The 26,753-nt window shown below is 45.8% G+C and overlaps 1 protein-coding gene across 3 annotated transcripts in view; it reads right to left on the bottom strand.

Moving 5' to 3' along the window:
- Positions 1–1,360: 1,360 nt before the first annotated feature.
- CCS (copper chaperone for superoxide dismutase) overlaps positions 1,361–26,753 on the bottom strand; it is a 356,173-nt gene continuing 330,780 nt past the window's right edge. For all 3 annotated transcript variants that reach the window (XM_063945156.1, XM_063945154.1, XM_063945155.1), the window contains exons 9-15: positions 6,157–6,261; positions 5,153–5,206; positions 4,866–4,955; positions 3,364–3,522; positions 3,132–3,194; positions 2,764–2,850; positions 1,361–1,482 (exon numbers count right to left, since the gene is read on the bottom strand). In XM_063945156.1, the coding sequence (XP_063801226.1) occupies positions 3,480–3,522; positions 4,866–4,955; positions 5,153–5,206; positions 6,157–6,261 (292 nt within the window). In that variant the 3' untranslated portion in view covers positions 1,361–1,482; positions 2,764–2,850; positions 3,132–3,194; positions 3,364–3,479. The remainder of the gene's footprint in view (positions 1,483–2,763; positions 2,851–3,131; positions 3,195–3,363; positions 3,523–4,865; positions 4,956–5,152; positions 5,207–6,156; positions 6,262–26,753) is intronic.

The raw sequence follows: 26,753 nt of genomic DNA, 5'->3' as shown, positions 1-26,753 counted from the left end.
TAAACCTTATTCCCCACCCTGTACCTCTTATCCTACACCTCCCACTGTGCCTCAGCTTCCCCTCGTCTTTTAGCCTATCCCTGCTCCTGTGGCTGAGCCTCCCCATGTCTCTGCTGTGGAACATCATGATGTCATGTAAACTGTGCTTTATAGGGTTCCTTGGGGGCCTGGTACAGTACAGTATTTACAGTCATTTATCTTTTTTCCCATAAAACAGGTACCGGCCAAGTTCCAGGACCAGGGCGCTTTGGCCCGGACAACCTGACTAGGGGTACAGTCATTATAGTGTTATTTTACATGCATACTGTTCATAAACTTTGATAAAGTGCTGTACAGTATACTGTACAGTACTCAACCTGTCTTACTGTTCTAATACTGTACATTGTTTTTTATTTTCACAGACCAACTCCGGCGATTGGTTCTCATTCTGAGAGCGGTGGTCCAACAAATTTTTCTTTATATTTTACGCTGTTTATAAAAAAAATTATTTTGTGTTTTTTTCCTTCTAGTTTTTTTTATTAAAGTTTTTATATAATTTACAGTTATTTTGTGTTATTATAATTTGTGTTAGTTTCCACCTTAGTACATTAGTACACTAAGGGGGGTATTCAATGCCGGACAAGGGGGCCAGAAGGTTCTGAAAATGGGACTTTTCACACGTTTTATAGGTAAATCATTTACCGGTAAATAATTTTCTCGTAGTCCGTAGAGGATGCTGGGCGCCTGCCCAGCGCTTCGTTTCCTGCTGTTAATTGGTTCAGTACCACTTTGTTTAGTTTAGCACTGCATTGTTACTCGGTAAGTAATGTTTCAGCCATTGCCAATCAGCTCCTAACTGTCATGGTACAGACTGTTTTTGAAAATGGACAGTTATGAGCAGATTTGCTGGTGCAAATTTTCACTCACAGAGAAATGTATCACAAGGAGGGCTTTCTGTTTGCTAAGAAATGTCATTTACAGTATAACATACACAGTATTGTATGGCTGTCCCTCCCCCCAGACAAACACCATTTCTGCAGACACAAGATTTCTAAACAATAGAGTTAATCCACTTTACTCTGAATACACATTCAACTGCTGCTAATTGAGCAGCAGTGTCTACAGAAACAGGTTTTGACTAGGGGGCAGGGATAGCCATACAATACTGTGTATGTTATACTGTAAATGACATTTCTTAGCAAACAGAAAGCCCTCCTTGTGATACATTTCTCTGTGAGTGAAAATGACATTTCTTAAAGCAACCAAAGAGGTTACTGCATATGGAGTTTGGCCTGCATGCTACAGTAGATCTCGCTGCCCTGCTTAACCCTGCTTCATGTAAGAGAGAGAGAGGAATAAATTTGCAATGCACACCGCCAAATACAAATTATTATTATATTAAACAAAAACAAAACAAAATAAATACATTTTACACATTATCAGCTATTCTATAAAATAATATATTTGCTATTGAAAGCAACTGGCGGATTCTCCGGAGTAGCACTGTAAAAAAAAAAAAAAAAAAAAAAAAATGGACAGCATTAATACAGGTTCAGTTTTTGAATAGTATGCATGTAAAAATAAGAATTTACTCACCGGTAATTCTATTTCTCGTAGTCCGTAGTGGATGCTGGGTACTCCGTAAGGACCATTAGGTATAGACGGGCTCTGCAGGAGACTGGGCACTCTTAAAAGAAAGATTAGGTACTATATCTGGTGTGCTCTGGCTCCTCCCTCTATGCCCCTCCTCCAGACCTCAGTTAGGGAAACTGTGCCCGGAAGAGCTGACATTACTAGGAAAGGATTTGGAATCCAGGGTAAGACTCATACCAGCCACACCAATCACACCGTACGGTCCTGTCTGAGAGGCAGAGGCCATGGGTCCTCTGAGATCATTTCTTGTAGTTCTGGGTACCAAGTTCTTCTTGGCCAATCCGGAACGATGAGTATTGTCCTTACTCCTCTCTTTCAGTACCTTGGGTATGAGAGGAAGAGGAGAGAACACATACACCGACTGGTACACCCACGGTGTCACCAGAGCGTCCACAGCTATCGCCTGAGGGTCCCTTGACCTGGCGCAATATCTTTTTAGCTTTTTGTTGAGGCGGGACGCCATCATGTCCACCTGTGGTCGTTCCCACCGGTGTACAATCATTGTAACGCTTCTTCACACACTTCCTTCAACTCATCTGATGGGGGAAAAACCACCGGTTGCTTTTTCTCCCCCAACATAATACCCTTTTTAGTGGTACCTGGGTTAATGTCAGAAATGTGCAACACCTCTTTCATTGCCGTAATCATGCATCAGATGGCCCTTGTGGAATGTACATTAGTCTCGTCCTCGTCGACACTGGAGTCGGACTCCGTGTCGACATCTGTGTCTGCCATCTGAGGTAGCGGGCATTTTTGAGCCCCTGATGGCCTGTGAGATGCCTGGGCAGGCACTGGCTGAGAAGCCGGCTGTCCCACAGCTGTTATGTCATCAAACCTTTTATGCAAGGAGCTGACACTGTCGTGTAATACCTTTCACATATCCACCCACTCTGGTGTCGGCCCCGCAGGGGGTGACATCACACTTATCGGCACCTGCTCCGCCTCCACATTTTTTACAGTATTTCTTTTAAGAGTGCCCAGTCTCCTGCGGAGCCCATCTATACCCCATGGTCCTTACGGAGTACCCAGCATCCACTAGGACGTCGGAGAAATGACATTAGGCACAGGGTGGGGGAATAAGGTTTAGAAACAGTGGTGAAATGAGCCTTAACTTAACAAAAAGTGTCTTACCGGGACGAGCCGGGTCCGCCGGTCCCGGTGAATGGGTCAGTGAAGTTGGGGTGGATGAGCCCGATTTAGATGATGGAGCAGGCGTTGCTGTGAAAAAAAGCGCACTGTCAGTTTAATAATGTACACTGCACATGTGGTGTTTTATTTAAATCACAGTAAAGTACAGTTAAGAACTCTGAGGTCTAGGTTTAGTATTCTACCGTAGATCTCATGGGGCCCTGAACAAAATGAGACCTACAGGGCCCTAAGCAGATTCTTTGGTTAACTTGTTATACTGTAAATCCTCCACTGTGTACTGTAGTGTAGAGACAGTATTCTTAAAAGTTGAATACAGTACAGTCAGTAATGTATAGTACAGTAGTTCTTACATGGTAGTGCAGGAGTGTCGGACCACTCCTCAGATTCCTCCTCTGGTTGTATGGGGGAATGTACTGTGGATACAGAAATGTTCGGTCACTTTCCAAAATGATAGTAATACAGTACAGCATACAGAAATATTATAAAATATCATACGGCAGCACATGTGAACACCAATAAAGTACAGTAAGAAGATTATTGATGCTGGAGACCAAAAACATTACATTACAGTGCAGTACTTACAGCCTGGGGGAGGCCTGCTGTATGCAGGAGGTAGTGCTGCTGCCACCTCCTCCTCCGAGGAGCTGGATGCACAGTACAGTGGTTGTTCTGGGCTGGTCCACCCACCACTGTCCATGCTAGGGCCCGAGGGGCTGGCTGGCCTGGCTTCCTCCTGCTGGACTGTTGAAAAAAATGGCAGCACAATTTTCAATAGGATAGATGAGGCAGGGTGGGAGGAGATGAGGAGATGGAGACAGAGAGACAGAATATTGTATTATATTGTATGATGTTATTGTTACATGGGTACAGTTATGTTTTCGATGTATATACAGTATATGAATGTATTGGTTATTGTGTTATAGTTTGTAAAATAATGTTCCCCTCCCCCATGTGACTGCTCAGATAACCTGTGTGTTTGCTGTTGGGTAGATACAGCCAGTATCAGATGTCAGGCCATACAACCCCCTCATACAACCCCCTCATTCTTCCCTACACAATGGATTCCAGGCCACACAATCAGATTAAGTAAGGTTACTTTAGGTAACATCTATTGTGGCTGCCGGTTGTGTGTATTCAGTAGGGCTAATTTGTTTTTAACAATGACAACAACAAAGACACTGACCAGACACACAACAGTGAAGCAATTCAGGACCACTTTACTGTATGTGGTATTCTTTATGTCAGATATGGTTTAAGACGCTTGGGTATTTGTTGCAAGGATTTTAAACCAACTACCAATATGCTTCAGCACTTCAACTCAGGAATGTACTGTATAACATGGAAGCTTCTATAGACGATGGAGACAGCTCAGATGAATTTGCTTATATCCATTTTACATAAAACCTTTGAAATTCAGAGTGCTGTATGTACTTTACCTCACAGTATGCCATCTGCAATGCACTTTACTTCACACAGTGTGCCATGCACTTTACCTCACACAGTGGGGGTCATTCCGAGTTGTTCGCTCGCTAGCATATTTTAGCAGCATTGCACACACTAGGCCGCCGCCCTCTGGGAGTGTATCTTCGCTTAGCAGAATTGCGAATGAAAGATTAGCAGAAGTGCAAATAAATAATTCTTAGCAGTTTCTGAGTAGCTCGAGACTTACTCCTATACTGTGATCAGCTCAGCCCGTTTCGTTCCTGGTTTGCCGTCACAAACACGCCCTGCGTTCGGCCAGCCACTCCCCCGTTTATCCAGACACTCCTGCGTTTTATCCTGGCACGCCTGCGTTTTTCCGCACACTACCAGAAAACGGTCAGTTTCCGCCCAGAAACACCCACTTCCTGTCAATCACACTACATATCACTTAAACGATGAAAATTCTTCGTTCGGACGTGAGTAAATCTACTAAGTTTTGTGCTAAAATACTTAGCGCATGCGCACTGCGAACCATGCGCATTTTTGCCTTAATCGCTCCGTTGCGAAAATCGGCAACGAGCGAACAACTCGGAATGACCCCCAGTGTGCTATCTGCCATGTACTTTACCTTGGCCCTTAACAAAAACAAGTACTGTACTTACTTTGGGGAGGGCTGCGCCTTCCTCTCCAGTGTCCTCCTGCTGTGGGACCTGGAAGGCTGCCTGCGTCCTCCAACTGTGAGCGTTGGAACCCTATAAAGCACAGTTTACATGACATCATGATGTTCCACAGCAGAGACATGGGGAGGCTCAGCCACAGGAGCAGGGATAGGCTAAAAGACAAGGGGAAGCTGAGGCACAGTGGGAGGTGTAGGATAAGAGGCACAGGGTGGGGAATAAGGTTTAGAAACAGTGGTGAAATGAGCCTTAACTTAACAAAAATGTCTTACCAAGACGAGGCGGGTCCGCAAATGCCGGCGGCGGAGGAATTGGTCCAGGGGTGCCTGTATTAAACACATTGGCCACAGCATTACCATTGTCCCCAGCAGTAATCAAACAAAAGCATTCATACCCTGATGGTTTACTGTACATTTCACAAGGTGCAAATCGCACCTGGGGCCTAATTCAGATCAGATCGTAGATGTGCTAAATTTAGCACATCTACTGTATGATCAGTTTCACAGACACTGGTAAATCTCAAAAATAAAAAAAGACGCTTGCAGGGGTGATCAAGAAACAATTCAAATATTTATTGTCACTGTAATAGGCAAAATCAGTGCTGGGTTCTTCCAATCATAAATTACAGTACAGTATTTGGGCAATCAGAAGTGTCCCTCACCACATACAGTAATTGAACCTAAAGGCCCATACACACTTGACGATAAAATGAACGACGTCGTTCATTTCAGCCCTCATCAACGACATCGCTCATTATATCGTCAAGTGTGTATGCATCCGCCGACCACCGATGCGCGGCCCCGCGGGACGTTAACGACCCTCGCTTATCTGTGGAGCATGTATGCTCAATTTCCACTATGGTCGTTACCGACCAGAGACGTCGTTGAATGTGTATGGTGTGAAAGACCAACGACCAAGCAACTGTTCACCAGCCCTGTTCCCAGCTCATTATTTTAATAAACTGTTCAGCTTGGATGCTTCAACGATGAATGGTCTATGGTCTTTGGTCTTTCGTCGTTGGTAGTGTGTATGCTCATGTCGTTTGCTCAGCTGTTCAAGGGAAGTTCAAGGGAAGTCGTTAACGACATGTGCATCGTCAAGTGTGTATGGGCCTTAAGGATGACATACAGTACTGTACAAGCACATTTTACTTTTGTTTATTTATTTGTTTCTAAATTTCTCAATAAGAAACTTTTGGCCTAGGGGTGCCGTGACTCAAAAACGTTTGGGAACCACTGGTATAAAGAGTACCCAATAAAGAGAGTACAAGACTTACTGCTTGTGGCGCTGGGTCCCGCTATGGCAGAGAACGAGTGGCGCCGGGCCCTTCGCCACCTTCTCTGCTGCTGGGCCCTTCGCAATCTTATCCGCTGCTGACGCCCTGGGTACAAAAAGGAACGTACAGTGCCCTTAGATACAGTACATTACTGCACATACTGAATGCTGTAACAGTAAATAATGGCTGAGGAGGTGCTTAGGTACACGATCGACCACTAATTAGAAGCCTTACTGTAGGACTTAATGTTTAATGGGCATTGTGGTGTGTGGCATAATGTATCACGAACATTGCGGTGTGTCATAATGTGTCACAGGCACTGGTGTTTCTATAATGGGTGCAACGTCACAGGTGCTGTTAAAACTCATTTTCACAGAGTTCTGCGCATGCGCAGTAGAGAAATCTCTGTGAAAATGGCCGCCGCGCCATTTTCCCAGAGATCTGTGCATGCGCAGTAGAGTCTGAGCCCTCTACTGCGAGGGGACACGGTGCACTAATTGGGGTTCCCCGTCACTTTCCGAACAAAACAACACCAAAAACAAAACTCATGTCGACCTTCCAACCCTGTCGACCTAGGTACTGTCGACCAATAGTGGTCGACCTAAACATTGTTGAACTAGTTACTGTCGATTCTATGATCCACACCTATATCATGGGCATTGTAGTATGTGGTATAATGTTTCAGGGGATTGCAGTGTGTGGCATAATGTATAAGGGGCATTGCGGTGTGTGGCATAGGGTATAACGAGCATTGCGGTATGGTGTGTGGCGTCCGGGCATGGTTCCGTTATGAATGGTCGACCATGTTAAGGTTGACCATTTTCATGTGTCAATCATGAGTCCATGTCGACCATGTCACTGTCGACCAATAGTGGTAGACCTAATGACTGTCGACCTTAACATGGTCGCCCATCCAAACAGATTCCTTCGGGCACAATTTCTAAACTGACGTCTGGAGGAGGGGCATAGAGGGAGGGGCCAGCCCACACGTTTAAAGTCATTTAGTGCCGATTGCTCCTACAGACCTGTCTATACCCCATGGTACTAAATGGACCCCAGCATCCTCTAGGACATTAGAGAAATGTACATTACTTAAATACTGTACATGAGTAATAATGTGCAGTACTGGACTGCACTTACTCCTCAGGGACAGCCGCAGTAATTCCAGTTTCCTGGGCTCCCTGGTGACCAGATCACTCCACTTCCTCTGGAGTGACCTGAGGCTGCGGGACTGGCCATATTTTACTCGGATCTCACGACGGGCTTTATTGTAAGCCCGCCGCTTCTCCAAGTTTGTAGCAAATGGCCGGTCTCGCCACCTAAGCAGGATCAGAAGCTCCCCTTTGAAGTAACGTCTCCCTGCCATTTTTGCCTGATGCCGGATGCAGTCCGCGAACCAAGGATTGAATCTGTAGCCCACAATGCGTGCAAACTGAATTTGCTTCCCCACCGCCTGCAATGTGTTGTACCCATAACGGATTTTATCCGGTGTCTGTGTACAAAACATAATGGACCAAACAAGTGTATTTCTTTAAAAAAAAACCATATAAAAATAAATTCACCCAAAAAAAAACAAACTCTGGTGTCAACAGGATTCGAACACAGGACGCACAGATTGCAAGCGGACACTGTAACCACTATGCCACTGCTGACCATGTTCTGTGTTGGCACTCCAGGTAAATATATGATGTGATGTGTTGTACTATTAACGGATTTTGTCCGGTGTCTGTGTACAAACCATAATGGATGGTCACCAAGATGTCACATTAATGACATAGAGATCCAGTGGCATTGTGCATTACATATTTAGGGCTATTTGAAGCAAATGAACCGGAAAAGAAGTTCGTAGCAAATGGCCGGTCCCGCCACCTAAGCAGGATCAGAAGCTCCCCTCTGAAGTAGCGTCTCCCTGCCATTTTTGCCTGATGTACAGTAAGACGCCAGATGCAGTCCGCAAACCAAGGATTGAATCTGTAGCCCACAATGCGTGCAAACTGAATTTGCTTCCCCACCGCCTGCAATGTGTTGTACCCATAACGGATTTTATCCGGTGTCTGTGTACAAAACATAATGGAGCCCAGCTGGAAATAATAAACAGACCAAACAAGTGTATTTCTTTAAAAAAAAACATATAAAAATAAATTCACCCCTCCCAAAAAAAACTCTGGTGTCAACAGGATTTGAACACAGGACGCACGGATTGCAAGCGGACACTGTAACCACTATGCCACTGCTGACAATGTTCTGTGTTGGCACTCCAGGTAAATATATGATGTGATGTGTTGTACTATTAACGGATTTTGTCCGGTGTCTGTGTACAAACCATAATGGATGGTCACCAAGATGTCACATTAATGACAGAGATCCAGTGGCATTGTGCATTACATATTTAGGGCTATTTGAAGCAAATGAACCGAAAATGATGTCCGAAATGTTTAGGCTTCACAATAACAGATATTTTCCCCAATGGAACGACAATATTGACAGTGAACGGGTTAGTGCTTTGTTACAACGAGCTCAGCTGGAAACAATAAACAGACCAAACAAGTGTATTTCTTTAAAAAAAAAAATATAAAAATAAATTCACCCAAAAAAAAAAAAATCTCTGGTGTCAACAGGATTTGAACACAGGACGCACAGATTGCAAACAGACACTGTAACCACTATGCCACTGCTTACCACAATATGATTTGGCACTCCAGGTAAATATATGATGTGTTATGATGTGTTCTACTCTTAGTGAACGCGCGGCACCGTGCTTAACATGGAGCATTCGCCACCTAGCGGTGAAAATGTGTATTACATGGCGTGGGACACAACGCACGCCATAACGTTATTACAACTCGCGATTCAGGACCCTAAATAGCGCGCTATGAGCAACGGTGTATGAGGGCATATCTGTATATATATATCTCTGCGCCTAAATTTATGTGCCCCCCCTCTCTTTTTTTTTTACCCTCTATTGCACCTGTATACTGCAGGGGAGAGCTTGGCGAGCGTCCTACCAGCGGAGCTGTGAAGAGAAAATGGCGCTGGTGTGCTGAGGAAGAAGGCCCCGCCCCCTCAGCGGCGGGCTTCTGTCCCGCTTCTCATGTGTAAAAATGGCGGGGGCTTGCACATATATACAGTGCCTGACTGTATATATGTATACTTTTGCCATCAGGTATCTTAATTGCTGCCCAGGGCGCCCCCCCCCCTGCGCCCTGCACCCTACAGTGACCGGAGTGTGTGGGTGTGCTGCGGGAGCAATGGCGCACAGCTGCAGTGCTGTGCGCTACCTTAAGTGAAGACAGGAGTCTTCTGCCGCCGATTTCGATGTCTTCTTGCTTCTGCTGCTTCTGTACTTCTGGCTCCGGGAACGGACGATCAAGGTTAGGTACCTGTGTTCGATCCCTCTCGAGCTAATGGTGTCCAGTAGCCTAAGAAGCGCAACTTAGCTGCAGTGAGTAGGTTTGCTTCTCTCCCCTCAGTCCCACGTAGCAGAGAGTCTGTTGCCAGCAGAAGCTCTCTGAAAATAAAAAACCTGACAAAATACTTTCTTTTCTAGCAAGCTCAAGAGAGCCCACTAGGAGCACCCAGCTCTGGCCGGGCACAGATTCTAACTGGGGTCTGGAGGAGGGGCATAGAGGGAGGAGCCAGTGCACACCAGATAGTACTGAATCTTTCTTTAGAGTGCCCAGTCTCCTGCGGAGCCCGTCTATTCCCCATGGTCCTTACAGAGTCCCCAGCATCCACTAGGACGTTAGAGAAATATTCTTATTAAATACTTTGTTCTTTACATAGTTGAATGTGCTGACAACAAAATCACAAAAAAAAAATCAATGGAAATCGAATTTATTAACCCATGGAAATCTGGATTTGGAGTCGCACTCAAAATTAAAGTGGAAAAACACACTACAGGCTGATCCAACTTTGATGCAATGTCCTTAAAACAAGTCAAAATGAGGCTCAGTAGTGTTTGTGGTCTCCACGTGCCTGTATGACCTCCCTGCAACGCCTGGGCATGCTCCTGATGAGGTGGCAGATGGTCTCTCCTGAGGATTCTCCTCCCAGACCTGGACTAAAGCATCCGCCAACTCCTGGACAGTCTGTGGTGCATGGAGCGGTGGATGGAGCGAGACATGATGTCCCAGATGTGCTCAATTGGATTCAGGTCTGGGGAACGGGCGGGCCAGTCCATAGCATCAATGCCTTCGTCTTGCAGGAACTGCTGACACACTCCAGCCACATGAGGTCTAGCATTGTCTTGCATTAGGAGGAACCCAGGGCCAACTGCACCAGCATATGGTCTCACAAGGGGTCTGAGGATCTCATCTCGGTACCTAATGGGAGTCAGGCTACCTCTGGCGAGCACATGGATGGCTGTGCGGCCCCCCAAAGAAATGCCACCCCACACCATTACTGACCCACTGCCAAACCGGTTATGCTGGAGGATGTTGCAGGCAGCAGAACGTTCTCCTTGGCGTCTCCAGACTCTGTCACGTCTGTCACATGTGCTCAGTGAGAACCTGCTTTCATCTGTGAAGAGCACAGGGCGCCAGTGGTGAATTTGCCAATCTTGGTGTTCTTGGCAAATGCCAAATGTCCTGCACGGTGTTGGGCTGTGAGCACAACCCCCACCTGTGGACGTCGGGCCCTCATACCACCCTCATGGAGTCTGTTTCTGATCGTTTGAGTAGACACATGCACATTTGTGGCTTGCTGGAGGAAATTTTGCAGGGCTCTGGCAGTGCTCCTCCTGTTCCTCCTTGCACAAAGGCGGAGGTAGCGGTCCTGCTGCTGGGGTTGTTGCCTCCTACGGCCTCCTCCACATCTCCTGAAGTACTGGCCTGTCTCATGGTAGCGCCTCCATGCTCCGACACTACGCTGACAGACACAGCAAACCTTCTTGCCACAGCTCGCATTGATGTGCCATCCTGGATAGCTACTACCTGAGCCACTTGTGTGGGTTGTAGACTCCGTCTCATGCTACCACTAGAGTGAAAGCACCGCCAGCTTTCAAAAGTGACCAGTGACATCAGCCAGAAAGCATAAGAGCTGAGAAGTGGTCTGTGGTCACCTCCTGCAGAACAACTCCTTTATTGCGGGTGTCTTGCTAATTGACTATAATTTCCACCTGTTGTCTATTCCATTTGCACAACAGCATGTGAAACTGATTGTCAATAAGTGTTGCTTCCTAAGTGGACAGTTTGATTTCACAAAAGTGTGATTGACTTGGAGTTACATTGTGTTCTTTAAGTGTTCCCTTTATTTTTTTGAGCAGTGTATATACCATATTCCAGTAATCATAATAAGAGTTGGCTTAGGAATGTTCCTAAAAGCCAAGTATATAGAATCAGAAGGAATTGCACATCTGATGTAAAATATCAAGAACAAATAACAAATCTGGTAGAAACATTCAAAAATTGTGAATACCCACAAACAGTACTTGATGAAGCTTTGGATTATGCCTCAAAGCTAGTTAGAACAGACACCCTCATTATCAATAAGGATAAACCCTCTGTAAGGATAGAGATACAAAGTCATGGTTGCGATGATACTGTGAATAGTACTGATACCACACAAATTAGTTCATCTAGGAGTATTAATCATAGGTATAGTAACGGTAGGAATAGAATCAACAATAATGGAGATTTGTTAAATAATGATAACTTGAAAAACAACAAATACGGTTTAGTATTTAAATCTAAGTTTAATATAGCTGCGAATAAAATTAGAAACATCATTAAGATTACATTACATCATTACAGATTATTATTCACTGACCCCATACTCAAGGAACATCTTGCTGAAACATCTTCGATAGTTTTTAAGAAAGCAAGGAACTTGAAAAATATCCTGGCCCCTAGTTTTTTTTGGAGGGCACTCCAAAAAACGGGTCTCTAAGTGCCCACAAAGGACACTGATTGGACCAGAGGTCCTGGAGTTTTATAGGTGCAATCATGTTAGGTCCACTACTTGTTCATTTGTTATGAACAAAACTAAAAATGTGTGTGCAGCAGTATCTAAGAAAGTTTACACCATTGATTCATTTATTAATTGCAGTACACAATATGTTATCTATCTGCTGATATGCCCGTGTCAACTATATTATGTAGGCAGGACAATACGTCCTTTAAAAATCCGGTTTATGGAACACAGAAGGAACATTCTTAACAAATGTACCAATCACAGCATTCCACGTCACTTCTTGGAACTACATGGGGGGGATCCAGCGGGTAGGACTGGAACATGTCCCAGTTACCAGCAGGGAAGGTGACCGCTTTAGAATCCTTTAGATCCTCAAGCTGCAGTCACTTAATCCTCAGGGTCTGAATGAAACAATAGATTTGGAGTTTATCTAGATCAGTCATCATCATGTTACGCATACTTGTAGGGTATGCCTTTTGTACACCCAAATCACGGCCCTTTCATGTTTAGGGTTATGCAAGTTATGGGTATCATTATTTCATGGTTTTAGTTGTTTTTATTTTTTATAATTTTCATGTACATCATATACATGTTTTGTATTTACTTTTCCATTTTTGTTATATTTTCTTACAATATATTGGATGTTTATGCAAGTAGCATCCTTCACCTTTTTAGAACATTATACATCCTCTGGTATACTCCCTTTCTTTAGGCATAACATTACATCACTTCCTCTGATTTATCTGATGTTATATCACACTAGAAGTGAAATAGTAAACTAATACAGCTAATCTTCCATAGTATATATCCAATATAAATACAAATAATATATTATAGCAATCTCTATTTTTTGATAATCCATATTCCCAGTCTCATGTTCTACCTCTATAGACATGATTATATGATGTATGAATTAATACGTATGTTCACATGCATATATGTATTTGTATGTGTATAGTTATCTATATGTTAGATTTACTCTATGCATTGCTTATATGTTTCAATTATATCTGCTACATAGTGAAAAGGCCGTTTCTATGAATGTTTGCGATTACTGAGATCGTTCTGACTCAATGAGTTATAATTAGCCTCACCTGTGTAGCAGGTATAAGTATCAGATACCTTTACTTCCGGTTATACCTGCTGGCGTTGAAACGCGTTAAATAAAGGATACAGGTGTACTTTTCCAGAAACATTCCTGCTTAATATTTTGAAGTCAGGCTCAGTTGGAGACAATTTAGGAGATCAGTTCCATCACGGCCGCTGCCACCACAGCCATCTGCCGCCCAGCCAACGTACAGATGCCGGGGCTCCGGTGCCTCTCGGTCCCACCGGCGGCACAGCACGGTGAGGCCGAATTGGAGCCTTGTGTTACAGCGCAGCCTCTACATCGTCTTATCATAGCGTGGTTGGCTCCCGCCTACAGCCGGTGAATACATCTGCGGCTTCACTACTATTCCTTCTCCACACCAGGTGACCTGCAGGGAGGCTCAATCGGAGCTGCCCGTGGGAGGACAGTCCAGCCGATCCAGGTGAGAGCGCAGTCACATCGTGTCGCATAGGTAACATCCAGCCGCCTGGGTATCATAGCCGGCTGACAGCTTGTGCACGGCTGCATTACATCACAGCCCGGCGGCTATTGTGGACACTGCTCTCCCTCCCCTGTGTGGGAGCCAGCGGCTGGCTGTATCAATATCACTCTGGGCTCTCCCTGTCAGTATCACCACAGTGGCCTGGCTTTCCTGCACACAGTCGATCCGTTCACTTTTGTGTCCATTTGAGCAACATAATCACACCCTAAGGATCTCATCCATTTTAGGAATATCGGAATTGACACGTGTGCACATGGATTAAGGACTTTTTGGTCCTTCCATGCACCAAGTGAGTCACTCATTGGTACATAGACCCACCAGTCCATTATAACAGCTCAAAATCACTGTTGGTATTGTATTTACAACTATATCTTCGGGGTCATATATTGTAGAATATCTGGAATTGTCTAATAGGAATTCCATTATTATAACCCACTTGGGTATAGAGATTTTGTATTTTATATATTTAATGATATATTGATTTATCTGAATTGTACTCCCGGGAGAATTTTTATTACATTTTTAAAATAAATGTTTTTAAAATTTTGATTGTTGAGTGCAACTTGGTTTTTATTTTGTTAAGTACATTCTCTAGGGACTGGCATTCCCTTTCCAAGTCGCTGCTGACAATCACATACAACACCACTCACCGAGCGCACAGCTTTATTGTCTTTGAGGCATGGATGTGGGCCTGCATCTGGGCTCCATAAAAATCCAGATTTCGGCCTTGTCCGTTTTCTTTCAGAAACAATTGGCTTCTCTCCCTGAGGTCCAGACTTTCTGCAAATCCAACCTCCCTTTGTGCCGCCTACGGCACCTTGGGATCTCAATGTGGTGCTGCAGTTCTTCCAATCGGACTGGTTTGAACCGTTACAGGAGGTAGACGTAAAATATCTTACGTGGAAGACCGTCACACTGTTGGCCTTGGCTTCAGCAAGACGTGTGTCGGAGCTGGGGGCTTTATCTCACAAAAGTCCCTATTTCATTTTCCATGAGGACAGAGCTGAACTCAGAACTCGTCAGCAATTTCTTCCTAAAGTGGTGTCCACATTTCACATCAACCAACCTATTATGGTTCCGGTTGTCACCAACACCTCTGCTACTTCAAAGTCTTTGGATGTTGTGAGGGCTTTGAAGGTGTATGTAAAGCGCACAGCTCGTCACAGAAAATCTGACTCGTAGTTTGTTCTTTATGAGCCTAATGAAATTGGGTGTCCTGCTTCACAGCAGTCCATTGCACACTGGATCAGACTTACTATTCAGCATGCTTATTCCACAGCAGGTTTGCTGTGTCCAAAATCTGTTCAGGCCCACTCTACTAGGTTGGCGGGTTCTTCCTGAGCGGCTGACCGGGGTTTCTCGGCTTTACAGCTCTGCCGAGCAGCTTATTGGTAAGATTCGAACACGTTTGCTAAGGTCTACAAGTTCGATACTTTGGCCTCTGAGGACCTTCAGTTTGGTCAATCAGTTCTGCGGGAACCTCAGCACTCTCCCACCCAGTTTGAGTGCTTTGGTACATCCCCATGGTACTAAATGGACCCTAGTATCCTCTAGGACGTAAAAGAAAATAGGATTTTAATTACCTACCGGTAAATCCGTTTCTCATAGTCCGTAGAGGATACTGGGCGCCCGACTTGTGCTTCGTTCTTCCTGCACTGTTACTTGGTTAAGTAATGTTGGTTCAGCCATTGCTGTTCCTGTTTCAAGTTTGGTTAGCTTGGCTTTCCTCTTGTTGTGTGTGCTGGTTCGGAATCTCCCCACTATCCATATCTATCCTTCTCTCAAAGTATGTCCGTCTCCTCGGGCACAGTTTCCTAGACTGAGTCTGGTAGGAGGGGCATAGAGGGAGGAGCCAGCCCACATCATCAAGTTCTTAAAGTGCCCATGGCTCCTAGAGGACCCGTCTATACCCCATGGTACTAAATGGACTCCAGTATCCTCTACGGACTACGAGAAAAGGATTCACCGGTAGATAATGAAATAGTGGGAGGTGAGGTTGTGCGGGAGGGTGGGAAGATGATCAGCTCAGTCTTAGGCATGTTAAGTTTAAAACAGCTCTAGGACATCCAAGAAGTGATAGCAGAGAGACAGTTGGAGATATGAGTGAGGAGATCGGGAGAGAGGTCAGGGGAGAAATATATGTTATGGTAAGAACTCACCGTTGATAACGGTATTTCTCCCAGGTCCACAGGATACATTGGGATATGATGGAACGACAGCGGATTTGCACCAAGCGGTAAAAGCTTTTCGGCCTCCCAGCATGCAACGGACCCATCCATATATCCCCCTCCCCAGGCAAATCAGTTGTTTTCCAAAGCTCAAGGCAGGAGCATCATATAGAGCCCTAATCAGGCGAGAAGAACACACATGCAGACCCTTCCGTACAAGACAGAAGAGGTTAGTGAGTAAAAGGATCCTCAAATCAGGTGCGTCAGGGTGGGATCCCTGTGGATAGGGTGGCCACCTCATCCCTTTAATTCTGGACACATATTAATTACACAGGTTCTGTGGCTGGCTGACTTCAAGACTCCATTTCACGTGCTTTTAATCAGCCATAGAACTTGTGTAATTAATGTGTCCAGAATTAAAGGGATGAGGTGGCAACCCTACCTGTGGATCCTGTGGACTTAGGAGAAATACAGTTATCAACGGTAAGTTCTTACCATAACGTATATTGGTCCACAGGGTATCCACAGCATACATTGGGATGTCCCAAAGCAATTTAGTGTTGGGGACGCTCCTGATTGGACAGGAGAATCCTTCACCTGAATTCAGCGTCCTGAGAGGCAAAGGTATCAACGGCATAATGTCTAATGAATGTGTTAATGAAAGACCATGTGGCTGCCTTACATATCTGTTCTGCTGAAGCACCACGTTGTGCTGCCCATGATGGACCCTACCTTACGAGTAGAGTGAGCAGATACATTATCCGGAACAGGGAGATCAGCTTGAGAATATGCTTCTGAAATCGCCATACGAAGCCACCTCACCAGTATATGCTTATCAGCAGGCCATCCTCTCTTGTGAAATCGTAGAGAACAAATAGCATTTCATATACCTATCGGTAAATCATTTTCTCGTAGTCCGTAGAGGATACTGGGGTTCCATTTAGTACCATGGGGTATAGACGGGTCCACTAGAAGCCACTGGCACTTTAAGAGTTTAATAGTGTGGGCTGGCTCCTCCCTCTATGCCCCTCCTACCAGACTCAGTCTAGAAACTGTGCCCGAGGAGAAGGACATACTTTGAGAGAAGGAAATACACAGATAGTGGTGAGATTCACACCAGCTCACACATAACAAAAGGAAAGCCAAGCTAACCAACTTGAAATAATACAGCAGTGACTGAACCAACAATACTTAACCAAGTAACAATGCAGGAATACGAAGCACTGGGCGGGCGCCCAGCATCCTCTACGGACTACGAGAAAAGGATTAACGGTAGGTATATAAAATCCTATTTTCTCTTACATCCTAGAGGATGCTGGGGTTCCATTTAGTACCATGGCGATGTAGCAAAGCTCCTAGTACGGGAGGGAGAGTGCTGAGGTTCCTGCAGAACAGACTGACCAAACTTTAGGTCCTCAGAGGCCAAAGTATCGAACTTGTAGAACTTAGCGAACGTGTTCGACCCTGACCAAGTTGCTGCTCGGCAAAGCTGTAAAGCCGAGACACTCCGGGCAGCCGCCCAGGAAATAATAATAATTTTATTTATATAGCGCTCTTTCTCCAATAGGACCCAAGGCGCTTAACAGATACATAGCATAATATAGTACAGAAAATAATTAAGTACATTTTCATAAAATACAGAAGCATGAAGATACTAAAAGGGACATTATGGAAATGCTTGAGTAAACAGAAAAGTCTTGAGTCTACTTTTGAAGGATTCTATAGTTGGGGCCTCTCGCACTGTGCGGGGAAGTGAGTTCCATAGAGTCGGAGCCGCATGACAAAGCTCGACCCCCAGATGAATTACGGTAGATTCTAGGTACTGCTAAAAGTCCTTCATCTACAGATCGCAGTAATCGAGTGGGGCAGTATGGGGTCAGAAGCTGTTTCAGGTACCTTGGGCCTTGGTCATGTAATGCTTTGAAACTCAGTAAGCCAATCTTGAAGATGATTTGCCATCGTACAGGCAGCCAGTGAAGGGAGTAGAGGATGGGTGTTATGTGGCTAGAACGGGGCTCGTTGGTTAATAGCCTGGCAGCTGTGTTTTGCGCCAGCTGTAAGCGCTGCAATTCTTTTGCTGGTAGACCAAGGTAGAGGGCATTACAGTAGTCTTAACGAGATGATACAAATGCATGTATGACTTTTGGCATATCATCTGAGGGAATTAAGTGCTTGATTCTGGCTATGTTCCTCAGGTGAAAGAATGAGGATTTGATTGTGGCTGATATCTGATGTTTAAGTGTCAAGCCACCATCCAGGACAACGCCTAGATTCCGCACACGATCACTGGTCTGTAATTCTGAATCCCCGAGTGTAAGTCCAGTTGGTTGGCTATGCTGCAGTCTTGTCCTTTGATGTTGCGGTTGTATCATAAGGACCTCTGTTTTATCCGGGTTCAGTCGCAGCCAACTGGCGCTCATCCACTCCAGTAGTTCAGCTAGACAGCCATTTAGGGTTGCTATTGGGTTATCAGTGCCCGGAGCAAAGGACAAGTACAGTTGTGTATCATCTGCATAGCAGTGGTAGACCAGGCCATGGCGCCTGATTATTTTGCCCAATGGGAGCATGTATACTGCAAAAAGCATGGGGGATAGTATAGAACCTTGTGGGACACCAAATGGCAATGGTACTGGTGGTGATGAGTATAATCCAGATGATACTCTCTGTGACCTGCCTGTGAGAAATCATTTGAACCAGCTTAGGACTGTGCCATCCAGACCACAGAAATGTATCAGTCGCTCAATCAGAAGCCCACGGTCCACGGTATCAAATGCTGCCGAGAGATCCAGAAGGATTAATATTGAACAGTCACCTCTGTCTTTTGCCATCAGAAGATCATTTAACACACACCAGGGCTGTTTCAGTGCTATGTCTTCTCCTGAATCCTGATTGAAATGGATCATAAATATCATGGGTTGTCAGGCGGGTTTCCAGTTGATTTGCAACGACTTTCTCAATAACCTTTCCTAAGAAAGGAAGGTTTGATACCGGTCTGTAGTTGGTCATGCAGTCGGGATCTAAATTAGGTTTTTTAAGAAGCGGTCTAACAATTGCTTCCTTTAGGGGTCCAGGAAAAATGCCTGTCTGCAAAGAGCATTGAACAATTTTTGTAAAGACAGGACCAATTATATCCATACAACCTATTAGAAGCTTGGTTGAGGCTGGGTCCAGATCACAGGTGGTGTGACGCAAAATCCGAGCAATTTCAGCAGTGTCCTTTACATCCACTGGATCACAGCTGGTCCATGAAGGCAGGTAGCTTATATTGACAGGCTTTGTAGTTTGGCACTCCTTTGATGGCACTGTGGAGATTCCAGCCCGGATGGTGGATATTTTATCTGCAAAGAAGTTTGCAAACTCGTTGCATCTTGCCTGGGAGAGGGTCTCATCAGTCTGCAGGCATGCTGGCTTGCAAAGCATCTCCACTGTGCGGAAAAGTTGAGCTGGCCTATTGTTTGCTGCTGTGATCTCATTTGACAGGAACTGTGCTTTCTTACGAGTGATTGTCGATTGATATTCTACGTTATGCTTTATTAGTTTTATTTTGTCATCCACTAGGTTAGTCTTCCTCCATCGTCTTTCCAGTCTACGCCCCCTTTTCTTGAGCTCACTAACACTGTTGTCGAACCATGGAGCTTGACGTTGTGGTTTACGAGGTCTTAAACGCACAGGGGCGATAATATCAAATGCAGCCATAACATCCCTATTATAACGGACTAGGGAACAGGGATTTTCACAGGATTTTCACAGGCACCCAGTATAGCAGAGAGATCCAGATTTGCTGCAAGAGCCTGAGGAAGAACCCTCTTTACGAGTAGAGTGGGCCTGAACAGATCTTGGAATTGGCAATCCTGACATAGAATATGCATGCTGGATAGTAAGCCTGATCCAGCGAGAAATCGTCTGCTTAGAAGCAGGACACCCAACCTTGTTGGGATCATAAAGGACAAATAGTGCATCTGACTTCCTGTGACGAGAAGTTCTCCACATATATTTTCAAAGCCCGCTCAGCATCCAAGGACTTTGAGGAAATTGAGGCGTCAGTAGCTACTGGCACCACAATAGGTTGGTTGATATGAAAAGCAGGCACAACCTTTGGAAGAAATTGCTGGCGCGTTCTGAGTTCAGCTCTATCTTCATGGAAAATCAAGTAGGGGCTCTTGTGCAACAATGCCCCCAATTCTGACACATGTCTTGCAGATGCCAAGGCCAACCGTGTGACAGCCTTCCAAGTAAGAAACTTTACATCTACCTCCTGTAAAGGCTCAAACCAATCTGATTGCAAGAACTGCAACACCACGTTAAGATTCCAAGGAGCAGTTTTCCCTGAAGGCTGTCCTTTGCCTTATTCAGTGCCATGTATATGGCTCGGAGTTCCAATATATTTATTGGCAGGCAACTTTCTTCCTTGGTCCACTGCCCCTGGAAGCAATTCCTTCCCGACACTGCTCCCCAGCCTTGAAGGCTGGCATCCGTCGTCAGAATTTCCCAATCTGATATCCAAAAGGGTCTCCCTTTGTCCAGATGGGATGTCTGTAGCCAAAAGGCTAATGACCTCCTTACTTCCAGAAAAAGGACCATAGTCTGCGTTTTTATTGTCTGTTGAAATCCATTCCATTTGGTAAGGATCAGATGTTGCAGAGGCCTTGAATGGAACAGAGCATACTCTACCATGTCGAATGTTGACAACATCAATCCCATCACACAAATTGCTGCGTGAATGGATACCTTTCGACTATCTAGCAGCTCCTGAATCCTTAACTGAACTTTGGATATTTTGTTCAGAGGTAAAGTCACTCTCTGCAGGCTCGAATCCAATACAGCTCCCAACTGAGTCATCCTTTGTGACGGGACCAGAGACGATTTTGCTCAATTTATGAGCCAATCGTGCTTCTGCAGACACTCTACTGTTGCAGATGACACAGAAACAATTCCTTAGACTGTGCCAGGATTAAAAGATCGTTGCAGTATGGAAAAATAAGAATTTACTTACCGATAATTCTATTTCTCGTAGTCCGTAGTGGATGCTGGGGACTCCGTCAGGACCATGGGGTTTAGCGGCTCCGCAGGAGACAGGGCACAATAATAAAAGCTTTTAGGATCAGGTGGTGTGCACTGGCTCCTCCCCCTATGACCCTCCTCCAAGCCTCAGTTAGGACACTGTGCCCGGACGAGCGTGCATAATAAGGAAGGATATTGAATCCCGGGTAAGACTCATACCAGCCACACCAATCACACCGTACAACCTGTGATCTGAACCCAGTTAACAGTATGATAACAACGAAGGAGCTTCTGAAAAGATGGCTCACAACAAGAATAACCCGATTTTTGTAACAATAACTATGTACAAGTATTGCAGACAATCCGCACTTGGGATGGGCGCCCAGCATCCACTACGGACTACGAGAAATAGAATTATCGGTAAGTAAATTCTTATTTTCTCTAACGTCCTAAGTGGATGCTGGGGACTCCGTCAGGACCATGGGGATTATACCAAAGCTCCCAAACGGGCGGGAGAGTGCGGATGACTCTGCAGCACCGAATGAGAGAACTCTAGGTCCTCCTCAGTCAGGGTGTGCCCCTGACCAAGTAGCAGCTCGGCAAAGTTGTAAAGCCGAGACCCCTCGGGCAGCCGCCCAAGATGAGCCCACTTCCTTGTGGAATGGGCTTTTACTGATTTTGGCTGTGGCAAGCCTGCCACAGAATGTGCAAGCTGAATTGTACTACAAATCCAGCGAGCAATCGTCTGCTTAGAAGCAGGAACACCCATCTTGTTGGGTGCATACAGGCTAAACAGCGAGTCAGATTTTCTGACTCCAGTCGTCCTGGAAACATATATTTTCAGGGCCCTGACAACGTCAAGTAACTTGGAGTCCTCCAAGTCCCTAGTAGCCGCAGGTACCACAATAGGTTGGTTCATGTGAAAAACAGAAAACACCTTAAGGAGAAATTGAGGACGAGTCCTCAATTCTGCCCTGTCAGAATGAAAAATTAAGTAAGGGCTTTTATATGATAAAGCCGCCCATTCTGACACACGCCTGGCTGAAGCCAGGGCTAATAGAATCTTCACCTTCCATGTGAAATATTTAAATTCCACAGTGGTGAGTGGATCAAACCAATGTGACTTTAGGAAACTCAAAACAACATTGAGATCCCAAGGTGCCACTGGGGGCACAAAAGGAGGCTGTATATGCAGTACCCCTTTTACAAACGTCTGAACTTCAGGCACTGAAACCAGTTCTTTCTGGAAGAAATTTGACAGGGTCGAAATTTGAACCTTAATGGACCCTAATTTTAGGCCCATAGACAGTCCTGTTTTCAGGAAATGTAGGAAACGACCCAGTTGGAATTCCTCTGTAGGGACCTTCTTGGCCTCACACCACGCAACATATTTTCGCCAAATGCGGTGAAAATGTTTTGCGGTTACATCCTTCCTGGCTTCGACCAGGGTAGGGATGACTTCATCTGGAATGCCCTTTCAGGATCCGGCGTTCAACTGCCATGCCGTCAAACGCAGCCGCGGTAAGTCTTGGAACAGACAAGGCCCCTGCTGGAGCAGGTCCTTTCTTAAAGGTAGAGGCCACGGTTCTTCCGTGAGCATCTCTTGAAGTTCCGGGTACCAAGTCCTTCTTGACCCATCCGGAACCACGAGTATCATTCTTACTCATCTCCTTCTTATGATTCTCAGTACTTTTGGTATGAGATGCATAGGAGGGAACACATACCCTGACTGGTACACCCACAGTGTTACCAGAGCGTCCACCGCTATTGCCTGAGGGTCCCTTGACCTGGCGCAATATTTGAGTTTTTTGTTCAGGCGGGACGCCATCATGTCCACCTTTGGTTTTTCCCAACGGTTTACAATCATGTGGAAGACTTCCCGCTGAAGTCCCCACTCTCCCGGGTGGAGGTTATGCCTGCTGAGGAAGTTTGCTTCCCAGTTTTCCACTCCCGGAATTAACACTGCTGAGAGTGTTATCACATGATTTTTCGCCCAGCGAAGAATCCTTGCAGTTTCTGCCATTTCCCTCCTGCTTCATGTGCCGCCCTGTCTGTTTACGTGGGCGACTGCCGTGATGTTGTCCCACTGGATCAATACCGGCTGACCTTGAAGCAGAGGTCTTGCTAAGCTTAGAGCCTTGTAAATTGCCCTTAGCTCCAGTATATTTATGTGGAGAGAAGTCTCCAGACTTGATCACACTCCCTGGAAATTTTTTCCTTGTGTGACTGCTCCCCAGCCACTCAGGCTGGCATCCGTGGTCACCAGGACCCAGTCCTGAATGTCGAATCTGCGGCCCTTTCATAGATGAGCACTCTGCAGCCACCGCAGAAGAAAACACCCTTGTCCTTGGAGACAGGGTTATCCGCTGATGCATCTGAAGATGCGATCCGGACCATTTTCCCAGCAGATTCCACTGAAAGGTTCTTGCGTGAAATCTACCGAATGGGATCGCTTTGTAAGAAACCACCATTTTTCACAGGACCCTTGTGCAATGATGCACTGATACTTTTCCTGGTTTTAGGAGGTTCCTGACTAGCTCGGATAACTCCCTGGTCTTCTTCTCCGGGAGAAAACATCCTTTTCTGGACTGTGTCCAGAATCATTCCTAGGAACATTAGACGTGTCGTCGGAAAAAGCTGCGATTTTGGAATATTTAGAATCCACTCGTGCTGTCGTAGAACTACTCCGACCGCCAACTGTTCTCTGGACCTTGCCCTTATCAGGAAAGCGTCCATATTTCTTTTAGGAAGAATCATCATTTCGGCCATTACCATGGTAAAGACCCGGGGTGCCGTGGACAATTCAAACGGCAGCGTCTGAACTGATAGTGACAGTTCTGTACCACGAACCTGAGATACCCTTGGTGAGAAGGGCAAAATTTGGACATGTAGGTAAGCGTCCCTGATATCCAGTGACACCATATCGTCCTGGTTCGCTATCACTGCTCTGAGTGACTCCATCTTGATTTGAACCCTTGTATGTAATTGTTCAAATCTTTTAGATCTCACCGAGCCATTTGGCTTCAGTACCACAATATAGTGTGGAATAATACCCCTTCCCTTGTTGTAGGAGGGGTACTTTGATTATCACCTGCTGGGAATACAGCCTGTGAATTTTTTTCCAATACTGCCTCCCTGTCGGAGGGAGACGTTGGTAAAGCAGACTTCAGGAACTTGTGAGGGGAAGACGTCTCGAATTTCCAATGTACACCTGGGATACTACGTGTAGGATCCAGGAGTCCACTTGCGAGTGAGCCCACTGCGTGCTGAAACTCTTGAGATGACCCCCCACCGCACCTGAGTCCGCTTGTATGGCCCCAGCGTCATGCTGCGGACTTGGCAGAAGCTGTGGAGGACTTCTGTTCCTGGGAATGGGCTGCCTGCTGCAGTCTTCTTCCCTTTCCTCTAACCCTGGGCAGATATGACTGGCCTTTTGCCCGCCTGCCTTTATGGGTACGAAAGGACTGAGACTGAAAAGACTGTGTCCTTTTCTGCTGAGATGTGACTTGGGGTAACAGAAGTGGATTTTCCAGCTGTTGCCATGGCCACCAGGTCCGATGGACCGCCCCTTTATACGGCAATACTTCCATGTGCCGTCTGGAATCTGCATCACCTGACCACTGTCGTGTCTATAAACATCGTCTGGCAGATATGGACATCACATCTACTCTTGATGCCAGAATGCAAATATCCCTCTGCGCATCTCGCATATATAGAAATGCATCCTTAAAATGCTCTATAGTCAATAAAATATTGTTCCTGTCAAGGGTATCAATATTTTCAGTCAGGAAATCCGACCAAGCCCCCCCAGCGCTGCACATCCAGGCTGAGGCGATTGCTGGTCGTAGTATAACCAGTATGTGTGTATATACTTTTTAGGATATTTTTCAGCTTCCTATCAGCTGGCTCTTTGAGGGCGGCCGTATCTGGAGACGGTAACGCCACTTGTTTTTATAAGCGTGTGAGCGCCTTATCCACCCTAAGGTGTGTTTCCCAACTCGCCCTCACTTCTGGCGGGAAAGGGTATACCTCCAATAATTTTCTATCGGAGGAAACCCACGTATCATCACACACTTTAATTTATCTGATTCAGGAAAAACTACAAGTAGATTATTCCCACCCTACATAATACCCTTATTTGTGGTACTTGTAGCATCAGAAATATGTAACACCTCCTTCATTGCCCTTAACATGTAACGTGTGGCCCTAAAGGAAAATACGTTTGTTTCTTCACCGTCGACACTGAAGTCAGTGTCCGTGTCTGTGTCGACCAACTGAGGTAAATGGGCGTTTTTACAAGCCCCTGACGGTGTCTGAGACGCCTGGACAGGTACTAATTTGTTTGCCGGCCGTCTCATGTCGTCAACCGACCTTGCATCGTGTTGACATTATCACGTAATTCCTAAATAAGCCATCCATTCCGGTGTCGACTCCCTAGAGAGTGACATCACCAATACAGGCAATTTGCTCCGCCTCCTCACCAACATCGTCCTCCTACATGTCGACACACAGCACACACACAGGGAATGCTCTGATAGAGGACAGGACCCCACTAGCCCTTTGGGGAGACAGAGGGAGAGTTTGCCAGCACACACCAAAAACGCTATAATTATACAGGGACAACCCCTTATACAAGTGTTTTCCCTTATAGCATTTTCACATATGTAATCATATCGCCAAATAAGTGCCCCCCCTCTCTGTTTTAACCCTGTTTCTGTAGTGCAGTGCAGGGGAGAGCCTGGGAGCCTTCCTCACAGCAGAGCTGAGCAGGAAAATGGCGCCGTGTGCTGAGGAGAATAGGCCCCGCCCCCTAAAATGGCGGGCTCTTCTCCCGGAGTTTGTGAGATCTGGCAGGGGTTAAATACATCCATATAGCCTCAAGGGCTATATGTGATGTATTTTAGCCATAAAAAAGGTATAATACATTGCTGCCCAGGGCGCCCCCCCCAGCGCCCTGCACCCTCAGTGACCGCTGGTATGAAGTGTGCTGACAACAATGGCGCACAGCTGCAGTGCTGTGCGCTACCTTATGAAGACTGAAAGTCTTCTGCCGCCTGTTTCTGGACCTCTTCAACTTCGGCATCTGCAAGGGGGGTCGGCGGCACGGCTCCGGGACGAACCCCAGGGTGAGACCTGTGTTCCGACTCCCTCTGGAGCTAATGGTGTCCAGTAGCCTAAGAAGCAAATCCATCCTGCACGCAGGTGAGTTTACTTCTCTCCCCTAAGTCCCTCGTAGCAGTGAGCCTGTTGCCAGCAGGACTCACTGAAAATAAAAAAACCTAACTTAAACTTTTATTCTAAGCAGCTCAGGAGAGCCACCTAGATTGCACCCTTCTCGGCCGGGCACAAAAATCTAACTGAGGCTTGGAGGAGGGTCATAGGGGGAGGAGCCAGTGCACACCACCTGATCCTAAAAGCTTTTATTATTGTGCCCTGTCTCCTGCGGAGCCGCTAAACCCCATGGTCCTGACGGAGTCCCCAGCATCCACTTAGGACGTTAGAGAAAATTCTTATCCCCTGCTGGCAGAGATAAGCTGCCATTACCACCATAATTTTGGTAAATACTCTGGGGGCTCTGGCCAATCCGGATGGCAGGGCCTGGATCTGAAAATGCTGTTGGAGGATAGTAAAACTGAGAAAGCGCTGATGGGACAGGGCTATAGGAACATGTAGGTAAGCATCCTGGATATCCAGGGATACCATAAAATCTCCTGGCTCCATGGCCAAAATGATGGAACGTAAAGTCTCCATATGAAAATGAGGCACCCAAATGTACTTGTTCAGCACTTTGAGATTGAGTATGGGCTGGAACGACTCATTTGGCTTCTGGACTAAAAACAGGTTGGAGTAAATATCCTGTCCTCATTGTGCAGGAGGAACTGGAATGATTACTCCTGATTGAAGCAATTTCTGAACTGCCTCTTGC

This window comes from Pseudophryne corroboree, chromosome 11, assembly GCF_028390025.1.
Source record: "Pseudophryne corroboree isolate aPseCor3 chromosome 11, aPseCor3.hap2, whole genome shotgun sequence".
Taxonomy (NCBI): domain Eukaryota; kingdom Metazoa; phylum Chordata; class Amphibia; order Anura; family Myobatrachidae; genus Pseudophryne; species Pseudophryne corroboree.
This window is presented reverse-complemented; position numbering and strand designations above follow the sequence as displayed.